General features: G+C 35.3%; 1 protein-coding gene across 1 annotated transcript; it reads right to left on the bottom strand.

The window, feature by feature from the left end:
* Window positions 1-10,810: 10,810 nt before the first annotated feature.
* On the bottom strand, window positions 10,811-19,903 carry LOC113074387 (fibronectin type III domain-containing protein 7-like). The gene is given in 15 exon segments (XM_026247220.1): window positions 10,811-11,397; window positions 12,099-12,139; window positions 12,336-12,365; window positions 12,465-12,725; window positions 13,593-13,847; window positions 13,940-14,191; window positions 14,419-14,676; window positions 14,799-15,053; window positions 15,180-15,434; window positions 16,365-16,622; window positions 18,044-18,301; window positions 18,672-18,758; window positions 18,761-18,991; window positions 19,434-19,449; window positions 19,844-19,903. Coding segments are annotated over 14 exon segments (2,508 nt in total). The 3' UTR covers window positions 10,811-11,397; window positions 12,099-12,107.
* Window positions 19,904-23,360: the final 3,457 nt, after the last annotated feature.

Consider the following 23,360-nt stretch of genomic DNA (forward strand, 5'->3'; position numbering starts at 1 on the left):
GGTTGCCTTCTGCCTTAACCAAGTACCAAGTGGCACCAAGGGCACTGTACCAGGTGATGGAAGCAATGTTGGATGAACAGTTTAGAGCAGCAGCGACATTGGTGGGAACACAGGGAGCTAGAGAAGAGAAGAGAGAGTTGAAGTTGAGTTGAGATGAAAAAAAGGCTATATAAAAAATTATATAAAAAATTATACTGTATATACACTACTGTTCAAAACTTTTAAGGGATAGTAAAATGATATTGAAAGAAGTTTCGGTAGCACTTTATTTTACAGTCCTGTTCCTCATATTCATACTATGTACTTATTATAGTAATTACAATAACTATGTAATAACTAGGTACTAACCCTAAACCTACCCCTAAACCTAACCCTACCCCGTGTAGTTACCTTGTGTTACACTATAAGTACATGTTAGTACACGTACTGTAAAATAAAGTGCAACCGAAGTTTCTTATGCTCACCAAGGCTGCATTTATTTTATGAAAACCACAATTTTTAAAATGTGATACTGTGAATAATATTTAATTTAAGATAACTGTTTTCTATTGAATATATTGTAAAATGACATTTATTCCTGTGATGTCAAAGCAGAGTTTTCAGCAGTCATTATTCCTTTAGTGTCACATTATCCTTCAGAAATCATTCTAATATACTGATTTGGTGCACAAGAAACAAATCTTATCAGTTTTAAAAACAATTGCTCTGTTCAATATATATATATATATATATATATATATATATATATATATATATATATATATATATATATATATATATATATATATATATATATATATGAAATTCATACATCTAATGTATTTAAGGACCACATTTTTTATACACGTTGTTATGAATCACTGAAATTAGCAAATGTTAATGTGAGCTGACACCTGTTTCCACTACAGCTTTAGGTTGAGAGCTGCTGTTGCAGGTGGCGCCATCAGCTTGGACAGTCACATTTAGTCTCATCCCACACGGCACAGAGGTCAGCTGACAGGAAGTCTCCATAGAGTGACAAGAAGCTAAGCGTTGCTGCTGGCCGTCTGTTGCCATTGCCGTGTACCCATTAGCTCCTGCACTGGCAGTCCATGTCACTTCGGCTGTGTTGGTGTCACACTGGAGCACAGTTGTTATGTTCTGAGGGTCACAGGGAACTAAAAGAGATATATAGTCAGTTTCAAAAGTCTGTTATTACTGTGCAAACAGGTATGCATGCTCACATGACAGTTACCTGGCTGTATTTGAATGGGTGTGGATGGCTGACTTCCGCATTGACCATCATTTGTTGTGACTGTGACGTTGTAGTTCATTCCGCAGAGCAGGTTTGTGAATGTGCAGTTGTTAGAGCTGGAGCTGCAATTAACTGTGGGCCCATGTTCATCCTGCAGTACTGCTGTGTATACACTCCCAGTCTGAAGGGCCTGCCAACTTACGACTGCTTGATTTGCATCACAGTCTCTAGTGGCCCCCACACTGACCGGAGCACATGGAGCTACAGCGGAGAATGTATCAGATTTACTTGGTATAAGCAAAAAGTTTGTTTTACTTTTATATAATGTATAAAAACAGTAAAACACTCAAGTCAATATAAAATGTTAAGTTTAAGATAAAAAAAAAAAGATAAAATTATTTTATTTATTTATTTATTTATTTTTTGTCATGTGATTTTTATATTTTAAATATCTGGGCCCCTTCATTCATCCTCTCTTATTGTTTTATTTTACATCTTAAAAGTATTCCCCTTTTTCTTTATCCTATTTTTATATTTTTAAATATATTTTATCTAATATCTAATTATTTCTTCTAATACATTTTACATTTTAAATATCTATTTTAATTATCCTTATTTTTTAATTATCCTTATCCTTTATTTGACATTTTTTTTCTGAGCCTTTGTATTATTTTACAATTTAAATATTCAACCTTTTATTCATACAATTTTATTTTTTATATTGTAATATTATTTCTTACATTTAAGTATCTGGCATCCCATTTTATGTTTAGTTTTACATATTATTTAATTTTACATTTTAGATGTCCAGTATCATTTAATGCTTACTTTAAATGCCTACTTTTTTGTATTTTATAAAAGAATTATAAACATTTCTAAATGTTTTTTTTTTTTTTAAATATTTGTCCCTTTTTATTTATTAATTTTTTTTTGGTCTCTGGTCACTTATTTTTAGTTTTGTCCCCTTTTCATCATCCTCTTTTATTTTTGTTTATTTACATTTTAAATATCAGACCCTTTTTATTTATTTATGTTTTATCCCCCCCCCCCCCCTCTTATTTTAGATTATTTTATAAATTCTTATGTTTTATAAATTATTTTATAATTATTTTATAAATTATATTAAATTAAGAAATTAATTTTAAATATCTAGCTATTTCTATTCATCCAAATTTTTGTATTTTACTTGATAATTTATTTTGCATTTTAAAATATCTGGCCCCTTTTATTCATTCTTTTTGATTTTCTGTGCACCTACCTGTCTGCAGGGTGATATGTTGACTCTCAGAACTGTTACATTTCAGGTTAGTTGACAAGACATACACATCATACTCCTCGCCGCATTGCAGGTCTGGGAATGTGCATTCTGTCGCCATGGCAGCACAGGTGTGAACTGTGCCAGTCGCATGCATGGCCATTCCGATGTAGATGATTGCACCGCTGGCAAAATTCCATGTGAAAGAGGCAGAGTCTGAACTACAGGTGTCCACAGCAGACACGTTCTGAGGAATGCAGGGAACTATAGTGGGAGATAAAGGGACATTGTGTATAGCATCATCATCTGATACCATGCCACGACAGTGCATATTCTTATACAACTATATGTATTGCATTTACATTTAGTCATTTAGCAGACGCTTTTATCCAAAACGATTTACAAATGAGGACAATAGAAGCAAACAAAACTAATGAAAGAGCAACAATATGTAAGTGCAAATGTTATATCGCATTTTAATATTACCACGATATCCAGAGACACTCACCTGTGTCTGCCACATCTCCCATCACAGGATCAGTAGTGCATTCACCATTTGTGGCAACAATCCACACGCTCATGCTCTCTCCGCAATCCAGATCTGTTAGTGTGCAGCTTGTGTTTGCAGACGTGCAGTTGTAGAAATCTTTACGATTACCTCGGGCCTCCACGACGTAGGCTTCGGCTCCTGCGGCCTTGTCCCAAGTGATAATGACACTGCTGATGCTATTACAATTTGCAATCGCATAGATGTTCTGTGGCAAACATGGGGCTTCATGGGTAAGGAGACAGAGGGGGCCAAAATTAAGATTTGTATTTAAAACAAGTCGAGACACTTTATATAGTGCTTCAGATGATACAGATAGTTTTAAAATAGCTTCAGATTAATAAATTAATGGTCTAGTTTAATCCAGCTTCGAAGTAGCTAATTTTTTCACCTAAAGTCAGTTCAAAATGGATTCTGTTCAGTTCAATAACAGTGTTGATATTGCAGAGTTAGGTCATAATCCATCTTAATTCAATTCAAATAATGTTCCCATCCAATAGTGTTTTAGTGCTGTTAAATTGATAATATAATTGTCTTTTAAATGGCTTCTAAACCCGAAAACAAAACACACAGACATAAACAACTGCAAAATGATGTGTTCCATTAAAGAAATCATGGAAAATTAAATTTTTTTACCAAAATGACCAACTCACCTGTTTTGACGACTAAGCCCTCTGTTCTTCCACTGTTGCAGTCTAGTCCTCCGGTGTAGATGGCGCTGACGTAGAAGCTGTATGTTTGACCACAGACAGTGTCGGTGAAATAACAGGAGGTTTCCCCAGTGGCGCATTCAGTTACCAGGCCGTCCGAGTCCACTGCAATGGCGAAGTAATAAGCTGTGTTGTTGGTGGGCTCCCATGAGAACAAGATGACATTAGTGGAGCACTCGCGGTACACTTTTGGCGCTTTGGGAGGGCATGGTGCTGTTAGTTTGAGAGAAGGGGAAAAGAAATGCATTTGCTGGTGAAATATACAGTTCCATTTTGGTTTAAATTGACAGTTCATCCAGAAATGAAAATATCTTCTGCAGAACAAAGAAAGTCATACATGATTAATGATTAATGATGCCAGAGTTTTGAAGTTTCATTTTTGGGTGGAGAGTAGATAAAAACAACCTGAGAAAGATAATCTTAGAGAAGGCAGGTAGATTTACTAACTTTAAGGACTAAATTAGGACTCTGCTACCTGATACCACATGAAATTCCAGAAAAAAATCTCTGCCTCAATGGAGCGTAAAGCTAATTTAATCTACATGATAGTAATTCTTGGGTGTTTTCCTCTTCAGACTTGCTACACCACGACAGGATTTCCTGCTCACCTCTCAGAGGACTGGATCAGGTGTGAGCGTGACCTTTGAGAAAGGGTGTCTTTACCTGTCTCGAAGAAGTAGCTGCTGTTGGAAGTGCTTTCACAGTTAGCGATGGCTGTAATCCGCACAGTGTACCGTTCTCCACAGACCAGATTCGAGATCTGGCAGGAGGTGTCCGTTGAAGAGCAATTGAGCGATCGGCCTTGACCATCTGTAATGACGGCGCGGTACGACGTGGCACCAAAAACCGCATCCCAACTAATCGTTTCCGTAGAAGTAAGACAGTTGTACCTCACAGAGATGGAGGAAACTGTTCCAATAGCTGAGATAAACAAGAAGTCATATGTTAGAGATTCTTGCATATCCAGATGCTACAAAAAATTGCATTGGTTTCTAGGCTTGGTTTATGCTCAGTATTGATTCTGGACTAGAATCTGGCCTTTTTCTTAAATGAAGTCTTGGCTATGCAAGTCTAGAAGCATCCAAAAAAACATCAAGGGATCAATCTACTGCTTGCTGATTTCATTGAAAGGTTTCGCTATGACATGTTCTGCTTCATCTTGACTTACTGGAAGTTGAGTAGGTGACATTATTGGACTCTCCTGGTTCAAGGAACATGTTGATAGATGCAACCCCTATTGTGTATGTTGTACACGGCTCCAGGTTTGAGATATTCACATCGGTACTAGTGACGTTTTTTATAACCGGGAGAACTCCGGGCTTGTTATTGGCAATGACTGAAAGCTGGTAAAGCAGGACACCTGAGACGATGTTCCATGTTACACGAGCCGTAGTCTGCGTTAACTTGCTCACAGTCACATTATCTGGTGGCTGCACCACTGTGGAACAAAAAAATATATATTTTTGTTATTGTCAATTATAGAAAGGCAAGATTTCATTCACAGGGTAGCAAAAAGCTGCTGTAATGAAAATAGCACAAAACTGGAAAGAACTGAGTGGACTTACATGTTCTGATGGTTCTGACAAGGCTCTTGGCGCTGAGTCCTGCAGAATTGGCAGAATAAATGTAACAGCTGTACGAAGTGGCTCGCTGGAGGTTGTCTATCTGTCCACTTAGCGAGGTGAATGTGAAGTTCTGAGTCTCAGGATGGAAAGTTCCATTCACCACCAAAATGTAATTATCGGCTCCTTGTGCACTGGACCACTCAAACCTGATGGAGGTGCTTGATATTGCCTTTGAATATGTTATTTGTGAGGTGGCAGGAACTGCATGCACAAATGACATTAATTTAATAAACAATGTAACAAGTCCAGAAATTCAATAAGATATGTGTGGGTCAATAACTTACTTGTCTGTACTGTCTGGGAGTTGATGCATGTAATATAATTGAGCACAAACACTTTAAAAGTCACTAGATAAATCTGTCCCGGTCTTAAGCCTTGGACCAGTCGCTCCACAGTGGACGCAGAGAGTGTAATAATGATAGGCGCTGTGTTGGTTGCATTCACAGCCCTGACATCCAGAATATAGTTTGTCGCTCCTGCAAAATAGTTCCATTTCACTAGGAGAGATGATGCAGTGGGTGATGATATTGATGTTATGTTGCAGCCTGGACAAAAAAAAAAAAAAGTATTTTATAATACTTCAGTGATTTTAAATTCTAATAGTGTGTATTAATACTTAATATTCAAAGTAAATAAATTTCTAAAGATTTTAATTGGTTAAATTTAATAAAAATAAAAAATAAAAATTGGTAAATTAAGACCTTTTAATGAACTGTGGTACATAATTTTACATTGTATTAATATTCTTAATACCCCTACTAATTACTAAAATAAATATTAAATACTTACTTGCAGCCTTTTTTACCTTAGAACAAAGACAAATATTATAGACAAATTAATCACAAGGATTTCAAGAATAAAACAATAACAATAAATCATGAATAATAATTACTAAATGAATGATAACAGATTAATAAATACCTGTGTCACTGAAAATATCATTACAATGATGCACAGTGTCCCTGGGAGATGCATCTCTGGTTTGATGTGTAAGGTGCTAATAAGTTACAGGTAAGTTATGATACATACACTTGCTAATATTGAGAGAAATCTGAAATCTTTTGTGGCATGTTGCTAGTATACCTGCTCTGGGAGAACCAATCAGTGCATCCAAAATGAGGACAGGTGGATGCCTCTGGGCTGAAGACATCATCTTAGTATCTGTGTGTATTTGTTTGTGCATGTGTGTGTGTGTGTGTGTGTGTGTGTGTGTGTGTGTGTGTGTGTGTGTATGTGGTCTAATAGGTAAAGGGTAGGTTGGGGGTCTAGTGGTTATTGTTTGACAAATTAAGACCACAAACTTTGACACTAGTTCTTTCTATTTATGTGCCATTTTTATAATTATTTTTAAATTATAATTTGTTTAAATGAAGAGCATACTGGTATATTTGGATTATTTTTGAGTGGAAAGTGATATAGGACAGGTTGTTAGTCATTAGGTTTCAGGGAAACTGGCTCAGGATAATGGAAAGAGTTAAATTCCCATCCTTGTACTCACTTGCCTCAAGCTGTCTGGTGTAATGTTAAAAGATGAAATTACTGGATGAACATATTTCCTCTATTATTTCACTTTAATGCTGGTTTAATATTGTCTTCTGTAATAATGATGTTGCACTTATGAATAAGTTGCTCTTTTGAATACTGATTGAAACCAATTAGCATATTTGACTAATCTAAGCTTGCAACTGAATTGAATCAGTTCAGCTGGATTGATGGCTGTTTTCAGTAAAGCATTTATTATAAAATTATTAATTTACCTTTCTCTGAATTCACAATGGTACATTAACTGAAAAGCAGTCAAAACTGTAAATGGAGATTTTTTTTTGCGTAATGGAGGGTAGTTTTTTTGCATTATTCTTTTTAGATATTTTTTTGAAAAATGAATTTTTTTTTAGATTTCTTAATTCTTACCTCTGCATCTTAAGATGAATATTGGGTAATATAATGATAAAAATGATTTTTTTTAAAAACTAGTTGCCAAAAATCATATATGTCATACAAGTTGGTTTGCCAATTAAGCACTCTTTTTTATTATTTAACCAAATCATATATATATATATGACAGAGAGAGAGAAATATTGAAAGAATTTCAGCTCTATTCTGTAAGTCATTGTGTATGTGTGTGTGTGTGTGTGTGTGTGTGTGTGTGTGTGTGTGTATTTTAAAATATACGTCTTTATTGTTTATTTTATTCCCTGTGTCTTTCACTCAACTTATGTAATCTTGTTTCGGAAGCAGTTCATTTTTTTCTCTGAATTTGTTTCCCCTTCTCTTCCATCAGGATTATTTAGCTTACAATTTCCTGTAAGGAAGTGGCCGTAGGTCACACCTGTCTAATACGTAACTGCTAATGTTATATCTTATTTCTTCTAATATTGTATAGAGTCTAGAGTCTGATCACTTCAAAATATGAGAGATATTCCTTTCTGAGCCACACTGGGAATGCAGAAACTTACTAGAATGTTACTCTATCAAAATTGATCATTGTGCCTAAAACAGTGTGTGCTGGTTCTCTCAAGAGAAAAATGATGAAGGAATAGAGTGTCTTTGTCTCGGTCTCACTGATCCCAGAAAGAAGAAGATATAAGGGAAAGCAGATCTGCCTCTTCGATTAAGAGCCTGAAACATACACCAACTCTGTGTCCAGCCAGCTCAAATGGTTTTGTATGGTGTTAATATCAGTGTCTTTAACAATATAGTTTATTTTACTTTAACATAGGTGGAGTCCGGGCCTGATCCAGCAGTGAATGAGAATCACTTGTTTCATTCATTCTTCTGTGAGAGCACCAATCATAATTTCTGTGGAGCCTGATTCAGACTTAAACAGAAAGTGCACCATCAGAATTATAATGAAAGGTGAAGGTGGATCAAATTAATTTTTTTACTTAAGTTGCATAAACAGAACGTTTAACTTTGAACAAAGTTCCATCACAACCATCTTTGTCCTTCAGAACATCACAGAAGATGCTTTATTACTCAGATGTGGCCCTTTTATTCTTCAGGAAAGTCAGAATATGTTCAGGTAAGATGCACTGAAATATTGATTGAACAATGACTGATGATTCTCCTCATATTCATTGAAAAAAAAAAAAAAAAAAAAAAGAGAAAGAGTAAAGGGCTATGATATTAATGTGCTAATACACTACACAGCTTTTACTCCCACTTCATATTAATAATGAATTGTTGTGTGTCTATTGTGTTCATGTTTAACCGCTAAACACTTGAGATGGGTTACAGGTAAGTTTAGGGACAGGTTTGGTGGTATAGGTTTAAGGGGTAGAGGTATAGGGTCAACAGTATGATTATAGATGGAACTACAGAAAATAATTACAGGTGTAAATAAAGGATGGTATTTTCAAATACAAGTACAATGTAAAAACTTTTATGTAGGCTAGATTGTAGATTGTAAGAACATATTAGTTAATGGCACCTACAGTATAAAGTGGGTCCCAACTTATTAAATCTGAACACATATTAAAACACTAGGCTTCACACATTTAGCTTTATACAACTTTATACAAGACTTAGTTATCACGATTGTGACCTTTTTATCTTAAAGTTGCAAGTTATTTCCAATTATTCCAAGCCAATTAGTAATTCAAAATTCTGAGAAAAGCCCGAGCTGTGAGATATAAACCCGCAGTTCTTACAATTTTAATATTCTTTTTGCACAATTTTGAGTTTATATCTCACAAGCCAGAGACATTTTTTTTTCAGAATTGCGAGTTTTTCCTCACAATAATAACTTATAACTCAAAATTTAAAAAAAATATATATCTCTTGCAATTGCATGGTTACATCTACTCAAACTCTCAATTTTGAGAAGAAAAGGCAGAATGTTTGAGAAGTAACCATGTGATTGCGAGAGAGAAGAAAAATCTGAATTTCGAGATAAAAAGTCAGTCAAAATAGCAGACGTTTCAAATCCTCCAAATGGATGGATTCATATTCTGAAGTTTAAATAAATCGAGTCTTTGTCCATCATTCATCACATGATATTCTGTAAAAACTAGCACTAGCTTTCAGAAACTCATGCAGTATATTAGCGCAAAAATTATTGGCAAGTTTATTCCAGAGACGAAAGTGAGATTATGTTGCTTAAAAAGAAAACTTCTTCTGCAATCTTGTTAATCAGCTATCATTTTCACTGATTTTAGGAATAAATTATGAGTAGTCTTAGGTTTAAGGGTAGGGATTGGGTTAAGTCTATATTTTTGGTTGGACAATAATGTTGATCCAGGAACATGTCTTTGTATGGCACGTGTTTTTGAGGCTCATCTTTTCTCTCAGAAGTTTTAGACACCTTATGTTCATGCAAGACAATAACGGGTCTCACATTTTACCTGCATGCTGTAGGTACGGTATCTCTCTTGTCATATCAGTGCATCTGTCAGTAATATTATTGTTATTTTATGCATTTTGCTGACACTTACACTGACATTTGGCTAGTTTACTATTATAGTTAAGTATTAAACTTTAATGTTTGTGCTACATGTGGACATGAATGATGCCTCAATACGTGACTTTTAGAGTAGTTGTGGTTAGACTTATAATTGTAAAAAAAAAAAAAAGACAACTTGATGGACAAGAGACAATGGCCACAACAACATCGTGTTCCTGCTGGTTTTATGTTATGTGGTATCTTTGTTTTCTGGGTGGTTGCTAGTTGTCTTCATGTCTCTGGTTTTTAGTGTAAATCTGTGGAAGGTTCTCATCTGATTTGAGGTATTGCTCACACCCATAGCACAAACGGTGCAAGATAAGTTACTGAAGTTTAATATTTATGGTTCAGGGTGTGTTGAAATCCAGTATTGATAACAGTGATGCTTATCTTAGCAAGTGCCACTAAATATGGTGTCATGTAAGAGAACATAATATCTTCTGGTGTGTTGGTTTTCATGATGATAACACAGCTCAGGAAATCTATGTTCTGGACGTGGATTTTTATCTTTTGTGTGTCGTGTCATGTCTTTGAGGTATTTTGCAGCTTGAAATGATAATGTTTCCCCATCTGGGTTTCATTTATCAATACATGTGCCATTAGTTGGATAGAAAAATATGCATATGAGACGTGAGTTGTGTGCAGATCTTCATGAAAAGGTAGAGAAAGAGAACGTTTCTATTATCAACTGATACATGTGTGGCTTTGGTGACATTACTGCATTTGAGATGGAAAACTTTTGCAAAGTTCTGACTATTTACACCAGTTATTAGAAATGGAACCATACTGTATTATAATTTTAATTAATAGAGTTAAACATTTAGTCAGTCTAAAGAATTAATGTGTTAACTTTAGCAGCCCTAAAACGTGTGCATAAAATAAATATATAAATAGCAAATAGTGTGAAAAATATGTCCCAAAATATTTAAGAAATCTGAAAAAAATACATTCTCCGTATGTAATGCTTCATGCTGTTTATTAAGACTACTAGAGGCTGCTATTGTATTGAGGTTCTCAGGCTGTTGGTCATTAGTAAACATACATATTTTGCAAATTCAATGTAATATATCATCCAAAGGACACGTATGACCTGGGGCGGACACTGAACATAACACTTGTGCTGCATGTTCAAATTTCCCATCCAGAGGTCCACCCAGTAAAAAGCACACTGGTCCACTCCCTTTGGAGGCTTGCTGCTTAGGGGAATTCCTACCAATGCTTCTAATGTTGTTCGAATCATTACACTACATTAACAGAGTCATTCTTCTTGTGACATGGTGATATTACTTCATCTTTTTTGGACATGTAAATAAGCATTTGGGCTTCATAACATGCTTTGAATATCAGAAAATTACAGTATAAATGCAAACTTCATAATACAAAGGACATGCATGTATAAAATAGCATACATTTAGAAAGGGTTAACAATTTGATTGAAAAATACATGTTTAAAAGATCTTAATGATACACATACATTTTCATTGAGCCAATTGTTATAGGTTTTGCTGGCAAACAGTATATAAATGTGGTGAGAAGAGAATGCTCAGTCGGTGATATCAGAGCTCCATCTTCTTTCATCTGTGCCCTGCAACAGAAGACAAAAAGACATGAGAACCGGACATTTGTGGGCGGTCCAACTTTAATCATATACACACTGAAATGTATATGGCCTTTACATGGTTTATGTCATGTCAAAGACAAGATCCTGCAACATTCTCATTATAGTTTTGCCCCACCATCTCATCACACACACACAGGTGTATAATTTTGCACAAGGGGAAGTGTTTAATTGTAATGAATTTCTTTTAAAATATGTTTGTTTTTTGTTTTTTTTGGACAGGTTTTATAAGATTTTTCTTTTTTATTATTCCTAAAAGTTTTAAGACAAGTAACAAGACACTTTATCATTTATCATATCTGAATAGATTTTGACTGAGATGCACAAGTGTCATATTTTATTGTCACAGGCTGTATAGAAATAAAGATGTGCACATGTTAACATGATACATTTTAACTTTTGGTGGACACAAATAATAATAATAATAATAATAATAATAATGCCTTTAAAAACAGCTTCTCAAAGCGCTAAACACAATATTATCAATACAATAAAAAAACTTTTCAAATTCAACAAGCAAATGCAAATTAAAAAAAAAAAATGTCTTAAGTTGAACAAAGGCCTCCAGTTTCGGGTGCTCTTGGTAAATCTGTCCCACGAGACTCTGTGTCTGTGAGCGATGACAGTAAATGTAAACATTCAGTCATAATTTATGTGAAATCACTCACAAAAAGGTTTTAGTCCACACTCCTCCGGCCTCGATAGATCACTGTAGACACACAGAAAAGAAGTTATATAGCAGTCATAGGGAATGAGCTTGGAAGAGCTTGTCATTTCTAAATGTCTATTTTTTGACGAGTATATTTTAAAAAATAATACTATATAATATTATATTAATATATACATATATATTATAAACATTTAAAAGTATATGATTGAAGATAAGTTTCAATAAGAATACACACCCATTCCCACAGTGTTTCCAGAACAGGAGACTGAAAAAATTAAGAAACGTCATTTTACAAAATTAAAATGTGATGTTTTATTCATATTTTTATTCTTGTTTTATTTATAATTATAACATAATTGTGTACCCGAGTAGAGTCTTCTGGGGCAGTATGTGACCTTCGAACCCTCTTGTGTTAAGGGAGCGACCACGACGGTGTACACTTCCCCACACAGGATCTCAGAGATGTCACATCCATGAGCCCCGTTTGTGGCACTGCAGGTGTAGTTAGATCTGGTACCGTGCAGGTCAGCTGTGTAGTTGTACAGGCCGGGAGAAGAGCGCCAGTACACCCGAAGAGTGTTGTTATCCATCCGGTAGAGTCTGACGCTGGATGGACAACATGCACCTGAGGGAGGTTAGAGATGAAGAAAATCAGATAGAATGGTGAAAGAGTCCATTTTTCATTGATTTATTCAAATCTTTGCATAAATCATTCTTAAAACCCTTGCTAAGTATGGTTATATTGAATCTATGCAAAAACTGGTTTTACAGCTGATTTACACAGACATTTTGCTTGTTTCTTTATTTCAAACTCATTTATTTTCATTCATTTTAAATATATTTTTAATTAGACATCAGATAAACAAAATGTCACACTGTCATATGCATTCATTTTTCAGTTCTCAATCATATGATGTTGTTTTAATGAAAACCTTTACTTGACTGTTTTGATTTTTTTTATTATTATTAATCATTTCACTTTTTTATTTTTAATGTTATTCTTCATTCTTTTTACTCTCTAATATTGTTTTTGTCTTTGTTTTCTTAAGTTACATTGAGAAGCTACCTTTAAAGCTACAAGTATTAATAATATTCCTATAAATGAGAATAATAAATGTAACTAATAAATAAATGAATAATAAATGTAACTAATAACTATTATTATTACTATATTAAAGATAGAACACAAGCTTAAAATATAAATCGATAAAAGGACACCAGTTGAATAAAAATCATCTACTAGAATAAATGACTATTTACCAGTCAAAAGTTTTTTAATTAATTTCATTTTTTTATTTTTTATTCCTTATTATTTATTTTCGTATTAGTTTTCTTATGTGAATTTAAAACTATTTTTAAGGGTAATATATATATAAAAAAAAAAAAAATTATTAGTCATCTAGATAGAAGCACATGCTCGTGTAAATGACTGGTAACCAGTTATATGGTTAAATATGTAAAAAAAAAAAAAAAAAAAAGCTACTTTACTCACTTGCAGAAAAACCATGGTAACTGCACTCTGATTTATGCCCAGTGATACTGAAGGCCTCCAGCGACACATTGTAGCTGGTGCCACATGTGATGCATCCCAGCAGGCAGTGAGTGTCCATGGTGTGACATCTGGCGTGACCTCTGGGGGATGTCAAAGAGGTGATATAAGACCGCGCACCTGTGGCAGCCGACCAAGTGATGTTTGTCATAGACTGGGTCACCTGGTCGACACTCAGAGTTTCTGGACAACAGGGTCCTGGAGAGAGAAAGGGGACATTTATATATCGCTTGACCTTTGTCAACCATTAATGATCTATTTCCGGATGTTTTCTATCTATGTCACTGCACCTGTTTCCAGGGGTATGGAGTAGCTGGGGAGACTCTGTCCTGCTGTGGTTGTGGCATAGGCGCTGACATCATATGTTGATCCACAGGACACACTGATGTAGCAGGAAGTGCTGCTGGATGAGCAGGTGAGCAATTGAGAGAGACCCATAGCGATTACAGTGTAGTTAGCCTCGGTGTTTGTAGCCATCCAGAACACCTCCACCGTGGAAGAGTTCACCTGAGTCACATTGAGGATCACAGGGGCACAGGGAGCTGAGAGAAAGAGCAATAATATCAGTTTCATGAAAACTGATACCATGACCATGGAGTCTTAAGTAGCACGACTATATTTGTAGCAATAGCCAAAAATACATTGTATGCGTCAAAATGATTGTAACTATACAAAAAATACATGGTACCATCAAGGTACTTTTTGTATGTGGCATATTGCCCAGAAGTGTTTTGTGTGTTCAAATGCAAATGAGCATTTCTGTGTGTACCTGTCCGGCGTGTATGTGCACTACAGGTTTTGTTGCATCCTTGTGTCTCACTGCAAGGCCGCACCACCACGCTATACAAACTGTCACAGGTGAGATCAGAGAGCGCGCACACAGGAGCTGTGTCGTTGCAGTGGATCCATTCGCTACCATCTGCAGCGATCGTCTCGTATAACTCAGCTCCTCGAACTGAAGACCATGAGATCTCTAAAGTCTCGGTGGAAATCAAAGACACTGACAAATTGTCTGGACAGCAGGGGACTGAGGACAGAAAGAGATGCATATCAGATTTCCTACCAAATATTCTTGTGCAAAACTGCATCTGTTAATAAATATAAATGTAAATGTAAATAAATGTAAATCTATGTGCATGAAATACATACTTGTAGTATAGTTGACTATTTGACCCGGTGGACTGGTTCCAGCCAGGTTGTAAGCGAACACAGTTGAGAGGTACGAGTATCCACATATGCACTGGAAGTAGCAGGTCGTGCCAGTGGTGTTGCATTGTTCCTCTAAGCCGTCATCTCTCTTCACATAGGCGATATAGTGATCCACCCACTGAACCTTATTCCATGTGACGGAACAGTTCCCTGTGGTCGGCTCCTCAATCCACACCAGCTCAGGAGGACATGGGACTGAAAATGATTCAAAGAAGACAACAAAGAACTGCACAACTCTTTATTTATGCAAATGTGTGGTTTTGTATGTATGTATGTGTATGTGTATGTGTGTGTGTGTGTGTGTGTGTGAGTAAAATCTACAGGTGAGAAGGTCCTGTGGAGATGAAGGGTCACTGGGGCCGGCCTCGTTCTGTGCTGTGACGGTGATGGAGTGGTTCTGGCTGCAGCTGAGGGGACTGATTACGCAGAAGGTGTCTAGGTTGGAGCTGCAGTTTTGGCCCGTTGAGCTCACAGCAGTGTACACATCGGCACCACGGACTATCTGCCAATACACTGCCAGATCGATAGAGCGACCCAGCGTCAACTGAACCTGCACATCTCCCGGGACAGGAGGACCTGTGGAGGACAGTGGGACAGAAAGAGAGAGGAATTTAAATTCGGTCATCATATACCACCCCTCGTTCCAAACCTGTATTCAGGGCCTATAATGAACACTCAGCAAGCTGCAAATGTGAGTATATGAAACAATGCTACTTGCCAGTTGGCCTGGAACTTTTTTTTTACTTATTCTAACAATGCCTGAGAATGCAATATGGTTTATTGCGATTATCAAAAGACTGCATTGTTATATTATGATTAGATAATCTAGTAGTGTGTGTTTCATACTGATGTGCTATGAGATTTTCACACAAGTTGCTCATGATAACATTGTCTCGGAGCAGTTAGCAGTAAATGCTGCTACATGAACTTCATCTCTTCAAGTACTGTGAGTTTAAGTGCATTTGCAAATGTAACATGCACCTGCATATTTTTAATGAAACAATGCATATAAAGTTTCAAGGATGGTACAAATATTTATGGATGATTAATCTTAGTCACCAGCCATCGGCGGACATGTGGCAAAATGTTTTAGGACTTGCATTCTTCTGTGGATCACAAAAGCTGATATTTTGAAAGAAGACATTTTGGGTTCAACTGGCTTCCATAGTTTGGACAAAAAATAAATAAAAATTACTGTGTAAAATTCTTCAAAATATCTTCTTTTACGAAGTCATTCAAATTCGTAAAGAAAGAAAATGATAACAGAATTTTCATTCTCTTTAAAGTTTGATTAATAGTTTTATTTACAATTTATAAAATTCTAAACAGATTATCTAGTACATAGAGTCAGGCAAAACCCTTCACGGAATGAAAGAATTTGTAATGTTGAACATGTTGGATGTGGGACACTGGACCCCGTCTCTTTCAATTAAAAGAGCCAAGCAGTTTATTGGGAAATGTATTGTGTGAACACATTCAAAGTATTAGAAACAAGTAAGCCCTTACGTGTGATTTGGTAGATGGTGATTTCATCTCCTTGGTTACCATCTGGATCCCAGGCATTGGCCTTGATGCTGTAGGTGGTGCCAGGCTGAAGGTTGGTGAAGTTCAGATTGGTCTCAGACGTGTTGAGTCTGACCCGCATGTCTGAGCCCTCCATGGTCATAACCAGGCTGTACAGCACAGCGTGGTCCAGTGGATTCCACTCTATCACAATCATGCCACTGCTGGGGGAACTGGAAAACAGGTCTGGGGCTACCAGCACTGCAAACAGAGAGAGAGAGAAAAACTTAATAACTTAGCTTTATTAGCATAATGAAAGACAGAGGGAATAAAACGTTGACAAAACAGTAGTGCATTATCACAGGCAAAGTTACTGTCCCTAGTGGTGAGTTTTGATCATTACAGCTGAAAAATAAAAATTTTAAATGGATAGTCCACCCAAATATGAAAATTCTGTAATCGTGTACGTAACCTAATTTTATTTCAAACCTGTATGAGTTTCTTTCTTCTGAGGAACACACAAAAAAAATATTTTATAGAACCAAAAATATTGGGTCCCATTGACTCCCATACAGTATCTATATTTTTTGTCTGTATTAGTCAATTTGGGAACCATTTGGTTACCAGCATTCTTGAAAATATCTTCTTTTGTGTTTCACAGCATAAATAACATCATCATGCATCTTTAGAATGACATGGCAATGAGTAAATAAATATTGATAGCATTTTTATTTTAGGGGGGACTTTCCCTATTAACACACTATTAGAGAAAAAATATCATCATACTAGAATAAATGTCTGATAGGAACAGATATAGGATCTTGAGATGGAATCAACAACCTGCAGCGTGTCTGTTGGGTGAAATGAGAGATAGAGTGTAAGTTCTGTTGTTATAAATGAAACTTTATGAAACCCGTCCCTCTTTTGTTACGTCAAAGTCGTGCCTTGGGGAGAAGCAACAGCCTAGTTCTCATGGTTTTATCTTTTCATTCAGTTTTGGGTATGAAGTCCAGCTAAAGGTGCAGTTACCATCAACAGTCAGTAGAGCCAGAAGTACCAACTCTACACAATAGCTGGAGTAAACAATACTGTGTTATTGTTACAGGTAACAAATACCAACTCATTTTCAAACAAACAGGGAATAGTGCTCAAGTTTCCTTTCATTCTACGTTGTGTTATCTTTATAAAATGAGATTTTTATGAAAATGTCTATTGGTTGGAAGACTAAGGTACACTTTTATTTGATCTTGATGGATTTGAGTACTATGCTTTCCATAATCCATAGTAAAGTATGGTAGTAAACTGTTTTTGAACTGAAACTGATTAATAACCACAGATTATTTGTTTAGAATAATATGTATTGAGCTAACATATACAATTTTACACATATATGAGTTTGAATAGGCCACCATGCTAATCTTATCTATGTTTGATGGTTTTATAGAGGTTTATATGTTTGTCATTTCCATTGCTCAGGATGGCAGAAAATCTAGTTGGGCAGGTAACCAGTTAAAGACCACCTAAACCATGGTAAAGCATTTTTTTCTGTCACAAACAGCAGGGATATTACCCTTTAAAAAAAGAAGAAGAAGAAAAAGAAGGAAGAAATATAAAATAGACAAGGTATTAAGCAAAAGGCATGTTTAAATCAAGCAGTTTTTTTTTTATGAAAGTCATTTTACCTGTCCTAGCATTCAAAGGTAGAGAAGGCTGACTCCTTCCCCCAGTGTTGACGGACATCACGCTGAGGGTGTATTGGGTGTAAGGCAGCAGACCGACCACTGTCCCAGGAGAAGTGTTCACCAGGCTTTCAGAGAAGAACCCATCGTCGTTCTCTGCCCGGATGATGTAGCTGGTGGCTCCAGACACCACACCGAACTCAACTGTGATGCTGTCACTGTGTTTGGAGTAGGCCTGGTGTATGAAGGGCACCTCGGGAGCTGATGGCACACAATACAACAACATGATAATAATAAATGAAATTACAATGAATAAATAACCAATAGCTACGTTTCTATAAAAATATGAATCAATTATTCATTTTGTAATGATGGTAGATAAAAGCACTGATTTATAATAATTATAATAATTCACAATGTATAAACACATATAAATAAGTGCATACATTTATAGATTGTAGAATGGCCTTCGTAAAGTATGTTGCTAAAAAGTGTTTTATATATCTATATCTATATATATATATATATATATGTATGTATGTATGTATATCTGTGTGTGTGTATGTGTGTGTGTGTGTGTGAATTAATCATATTTATTATATTATATCGTTACAATTTATACATTAAATACCTGTCGTCTCCTCCGTTTCGGCGCTGCTGAGCACGTTGACCGCGTTGTCCATGGCTTCGACCCGCATCCTGTACACCGTGTTCGGGATAACGAGTTAACGGAGCCCATCACCGTGCTTCCGCTGAACTGCGCGAAAACCGACGGTTCCGGGGAGTTTTTCGGCGTGGCGGTGATTTTATATGAGCTCGCGCCGGTATGTCCACTCCAACGGACCGTCATACTTTTGGAAGTGACGGTGAACACGGATAACGTGATGTCTGCAGACGGAGAAGAGGTTAGGATAGCATAATAATCATAATACCTGTTACAATGAATTAATACTACAAGATGAAAACAACCGGGTCATTCCTCAAAATGGTCGCCTTTTCAGTTTTGAAAAAGTGAGTTTTAGCCTGTTGAAAGATTTGACTAAACGTTTTAACTTAAAACTTGTCAAGTCTTTAAACTGTAAAGGATGCCCTTAAAGGATGATAAAGGATCGTTTTTATATAGGACCTAACGTTATATGTATATACCACAATATTACAAATTAAGCTTTTATTTCATATTTAATTGTAAACAGAACAAAAATAATCTTCACATGCAGGGACAGAAAACAAACAAACAAACAAATTTTTTTGGGATGTGATAAGAACAATATCCATAACAGTACAAGTTTGTGTCTAGTATTTGTTTAAGGCATCTTTTACAGTTTAAATAAAAGACAAAATGGACCAATTCCATGGAATGACCCAAATATGACAAATATTAGAGATCTCCTACCATTTGCTTTGCATATCTGTAAATAAAGAACAGAAATACAACACATTAATTTTAATATATATAAAACATGCTAGAAAGCATCCATTCTTTGCTTATTTCAGGGACTATTACTCTGTCATATGGTATTATGTGCCATTAGTGGCCAAGGAAGCTTATTTGAGCATCACTCAGCACAGATTTTAGATCCAGAGCTATTTTTCCTTGACTTGAAAGTGTGTACAAGAGCAAAACATGACAGTAGTATAATAAAAAGGACTATTGTTTTATGCATTACAAATAATTTATTATTTTTTTTTTTTTTACAATACTGTTTATTAAGAATCCCAGTACACTTTAAACAGTCTTCCAGCAAGTGTCCCCAAAATGGTAAAATACCACATGCATAAGAAAAACCAAATTTTTATTCTTACCTGTGGCACAGTAATAATCAATAAGATGATATTAGAAAGATGCAAATATTTTGACTCCATGCCTCAAAATTGGTGCTGATCAGCTGCCTTTAGGGCACACTTCCTTCTTCTGATTTGACTCTCTATTTCTGCAGGGTAATGGCTGAGGCTTAAGTTCTGTTTTTTTCTCTCTCTCTATTACCGTCCAACAGGTATTGTATTGTTCTGGGAGTACTGAGCGTTAACATGCGCCCCCTCCCTCTGTCACAGAGGAAGACTGGACCTATCAGCGCTGAAGGATGGCACAGGTAGCCATCAATACACTTGGGGATAGACTAAAAGATCCACTCTACCAGAGAATGGCAAATACACAAGATATTGAATGTTCACATTTTAAATTTAAACTTAGAGAATACTTCAGAATGGCATTTACCGTATTACATACTTGTATGACAACTCATATTTATTGCTGAATGGTTGCTATTTCATACACCAGAAACAATTTCCACTCAGATATTTAAATTTTTAAAGTAGACTAAAATAGTATTTTGTAAAGCACACACTAGTAATCTTTCTTGTATTAACAACTTCAAAAAAAAGTTGTTAAAATGTTTCAGTACTTTTTCTCAGATGTTTCACCTAAAATTGTTGTAGTATATTGGAGAAATAGAACTTAATTAGTTCACAATGAGAATTCAGATTTTTGATTCCTGGTTTGATGTCTTTTCAAGTCTGAAAACAGCTGGTGATATTATTCTGAAATGCTAGACATGCGTGAGATTATTGGGGTCATTTTTGTAAAGGAGGAACATGAGAGAAGCAGGGAATCTAATCAGAGGTTTTGCTTAAAGAGCATAGATTATTGTGAGGGATGCTGATGAAATCTGTATGTGTAATATTAGTGTCAAAAGATCCATGTAGCTGAATGACCAGAGGAAATCTAAAAGCCATAAATCTGTGGTCAAGTCCTGTCAGTGTAACATGACATGCTTTAGTATATATCATACAGATCTTATTTTTCATTTCTTGGGGACATTTAAGAATTTCAAAACCATAGCAGGAATGGTTTCAATTCAAGTTGTAGCACACCAAGTTAGCAATGGTTTAGGTTGCCTGGACTAAGGGGTGTTGTGACCTACATTAGTCATGTATGTTATGTATACAGCCGTCAACATGCCTGATTTATTATGAAAAATGACCAACAGTATGTTATACAGCCAGTGCTTATAGGGAATTCAAGTTGAATCCCTCAGTTGAAAGGACTCTTGTAGTATGACTCTACTTTCAAAAGTTTTGAGTCAGTAAGTTAGTTTTTATTTTTGGAAGATAATACTTTTATTCCCCATATATTCATTAAATTGATTCAAAGTGGCAGGAAATACATTTATAATGTCACAAAGGATAAATGCTGTTATTTTGAACTTTTTTTAATGAAAGAATCCAAAAAAAATTATTTAAAGATTATTTCCATTATAATGTTAAGCTGCACAAAATATTGATAATAAGCAGGATAATGTGATACTGATGACTGGTGTAAATAAATTCACAGGAATAAATTACTTTTTTTCAATCCAAAAGACAACAATTTTCACAATATTCCTGTTTTTTACAGTTTTTTGTTTAGTTTTTTTTTTGTTCTATTAAAAAAAGAACTTTTTTCTTTTATTTCAATAATTGAAAAGGCATCACTTTGGGAAAGAACAGATGCTAGAAAAAACCTCAGTATGAATGAAACAGATATGTTGGCACAGGCTGGTACTTATAAGCCAGATCTGATAATGAGATTCAGGTTTTGCATTTACTGTATCATGGTGCCACAATAATATTTTTGTGTAACCAGAATAAACAGACGTGTGTTATTATGGTGTACTTAATTCAGAAGTGTTTAAAAACACCAGAATGCTTTTTGAATTTGTATTCACCTTGTTATAGCGTATCTATTTCATTTTGTTTGGGAGAGGGGGCTGGGGGCAGACAATTCAAAATCCCACCCTGTAAATCCCACTTATCTGGGTCACTGATGGGTTGCATTTGCCTCAGCATTGTTGGGTTTCAATAGAGAACGGAGCATCAGAGTTGTAGCATATTCATAGGAGTAATGAGAGAAGGACATCTGATATGTTCATTTGAACTTTGTCTCTAAAGTTACCGTATTTAACACTGAAGCCGCTACAGGAGATTGTTTACAGCGTAACTCTCCCAGTGATGCGCTGAAAGTGGCATTATACAAGAATCACACCTGTCATGCTTTCTCCATGGTGGAGATGTGTAATATAATGTATTTATTAAAAGTAGTATGCTTACAACAATTAAAACAAATATGAAACTTAAACACATATATAGTCAATTTTCTTTCATATTTTTAAAAGTTGATATTTTTTGTACTTTATTTTAATGACTAATGTTTTTCCATATTGACGGCACATACTGTACTGTATGTTACTTTTGAATGCAATATGTTTTAGGTAAGATACTACAGGCAAAATTATTTTTTAGAACCATTCTGCTATTTCGCTTCCCAACATCCACAATATACATTATTACATTATAAGTATATCATTTTTATTTTATTGCGTATTATCTATTTGCTTGTATAGATTTCAATTACAGTCAAGTCAAGCCACCTTAATTTATATAACGCTTTTAACAATACAGATTGTGTCGAAGCAGCTTCACTGTATGCAAAAGGACAATAGTAAATAGTAAAGGACAACACTCAGTTTGCAGTTAAAGGCAGTTGAATTCAGTGATAGTACATGTCTGTAAAGGCTGTTATTTCTCCTGCAGAAAGTCAGAAATCTCCACTTCAGTAGAACTTATGACCAAACATTTCAGTTTTAACGCAGAATCTGAAATCAGAATGTGTAACATAATGCAATACTTCTCAATTTACAAGAAATTAAGTTACTTTTTCGGGGATATATTCACTGACAGCTCTCCTGTCCCCATGTGGAGAGTAATTGGTAGTGAGGTACAGAGGCATGTACTACAGACAGACATATTCATTTCACTTTTTGTGTGAAAGGGCCTTTACAGTTGCCAAAAATAAAACTTTTGGGTTTTAGTTATTTACGTAACTGCAATTAGTTACGGTTTAACTTTTTATTTATTAATTTATTTTAACTTTTTAAAAAGTAACTTTCCCTAACACTGCCTATCTGTATTCTAAATGTTCATATATTATTACATTTTTTTAATTAAAAATACTGTGAATTTTTTTTCTTCTGTTGACAGTATTTTCAGATTAATGGAGTGATAAAAAGAGATACACAAAACCCATTCTATAAATGGATTTAACTCTAATTTTGTAATATAGCTTTATCCAGTGTTAATTACTCAAGCAAACATGTTCCCCTATTCCCCTGTGGTGCGGTGTCTCAATAGCTAGAGCGATATCTAGACCATTTATAGGTTTCTAGCAAGCCTTGCTGTGTTGCTGGGACTGACAAGTTTGATCATCTCTTCTGTCTTTTCTTAAAGATTTCTTTTCTATCTAATTCAGACAAATATGTGTGTTTGGATAATATTTTTATGGACA

The sequence above is a fragment of the Carassius auratus genome, unplaced genomic scaffold (assembly GCF_003368295.1).
Source record: "Carassius auratus strain Wakin unplaced genomic scaffold, ASM336829v1 scaf_tig00014425, whole genome shotgun sequence".
Lineage (NCBI taxonomy): Eukaryota > Metazoa > Chordata > Actinopteri > Cypriniformes > Cyprinidae > Carassius > Carassius auratus.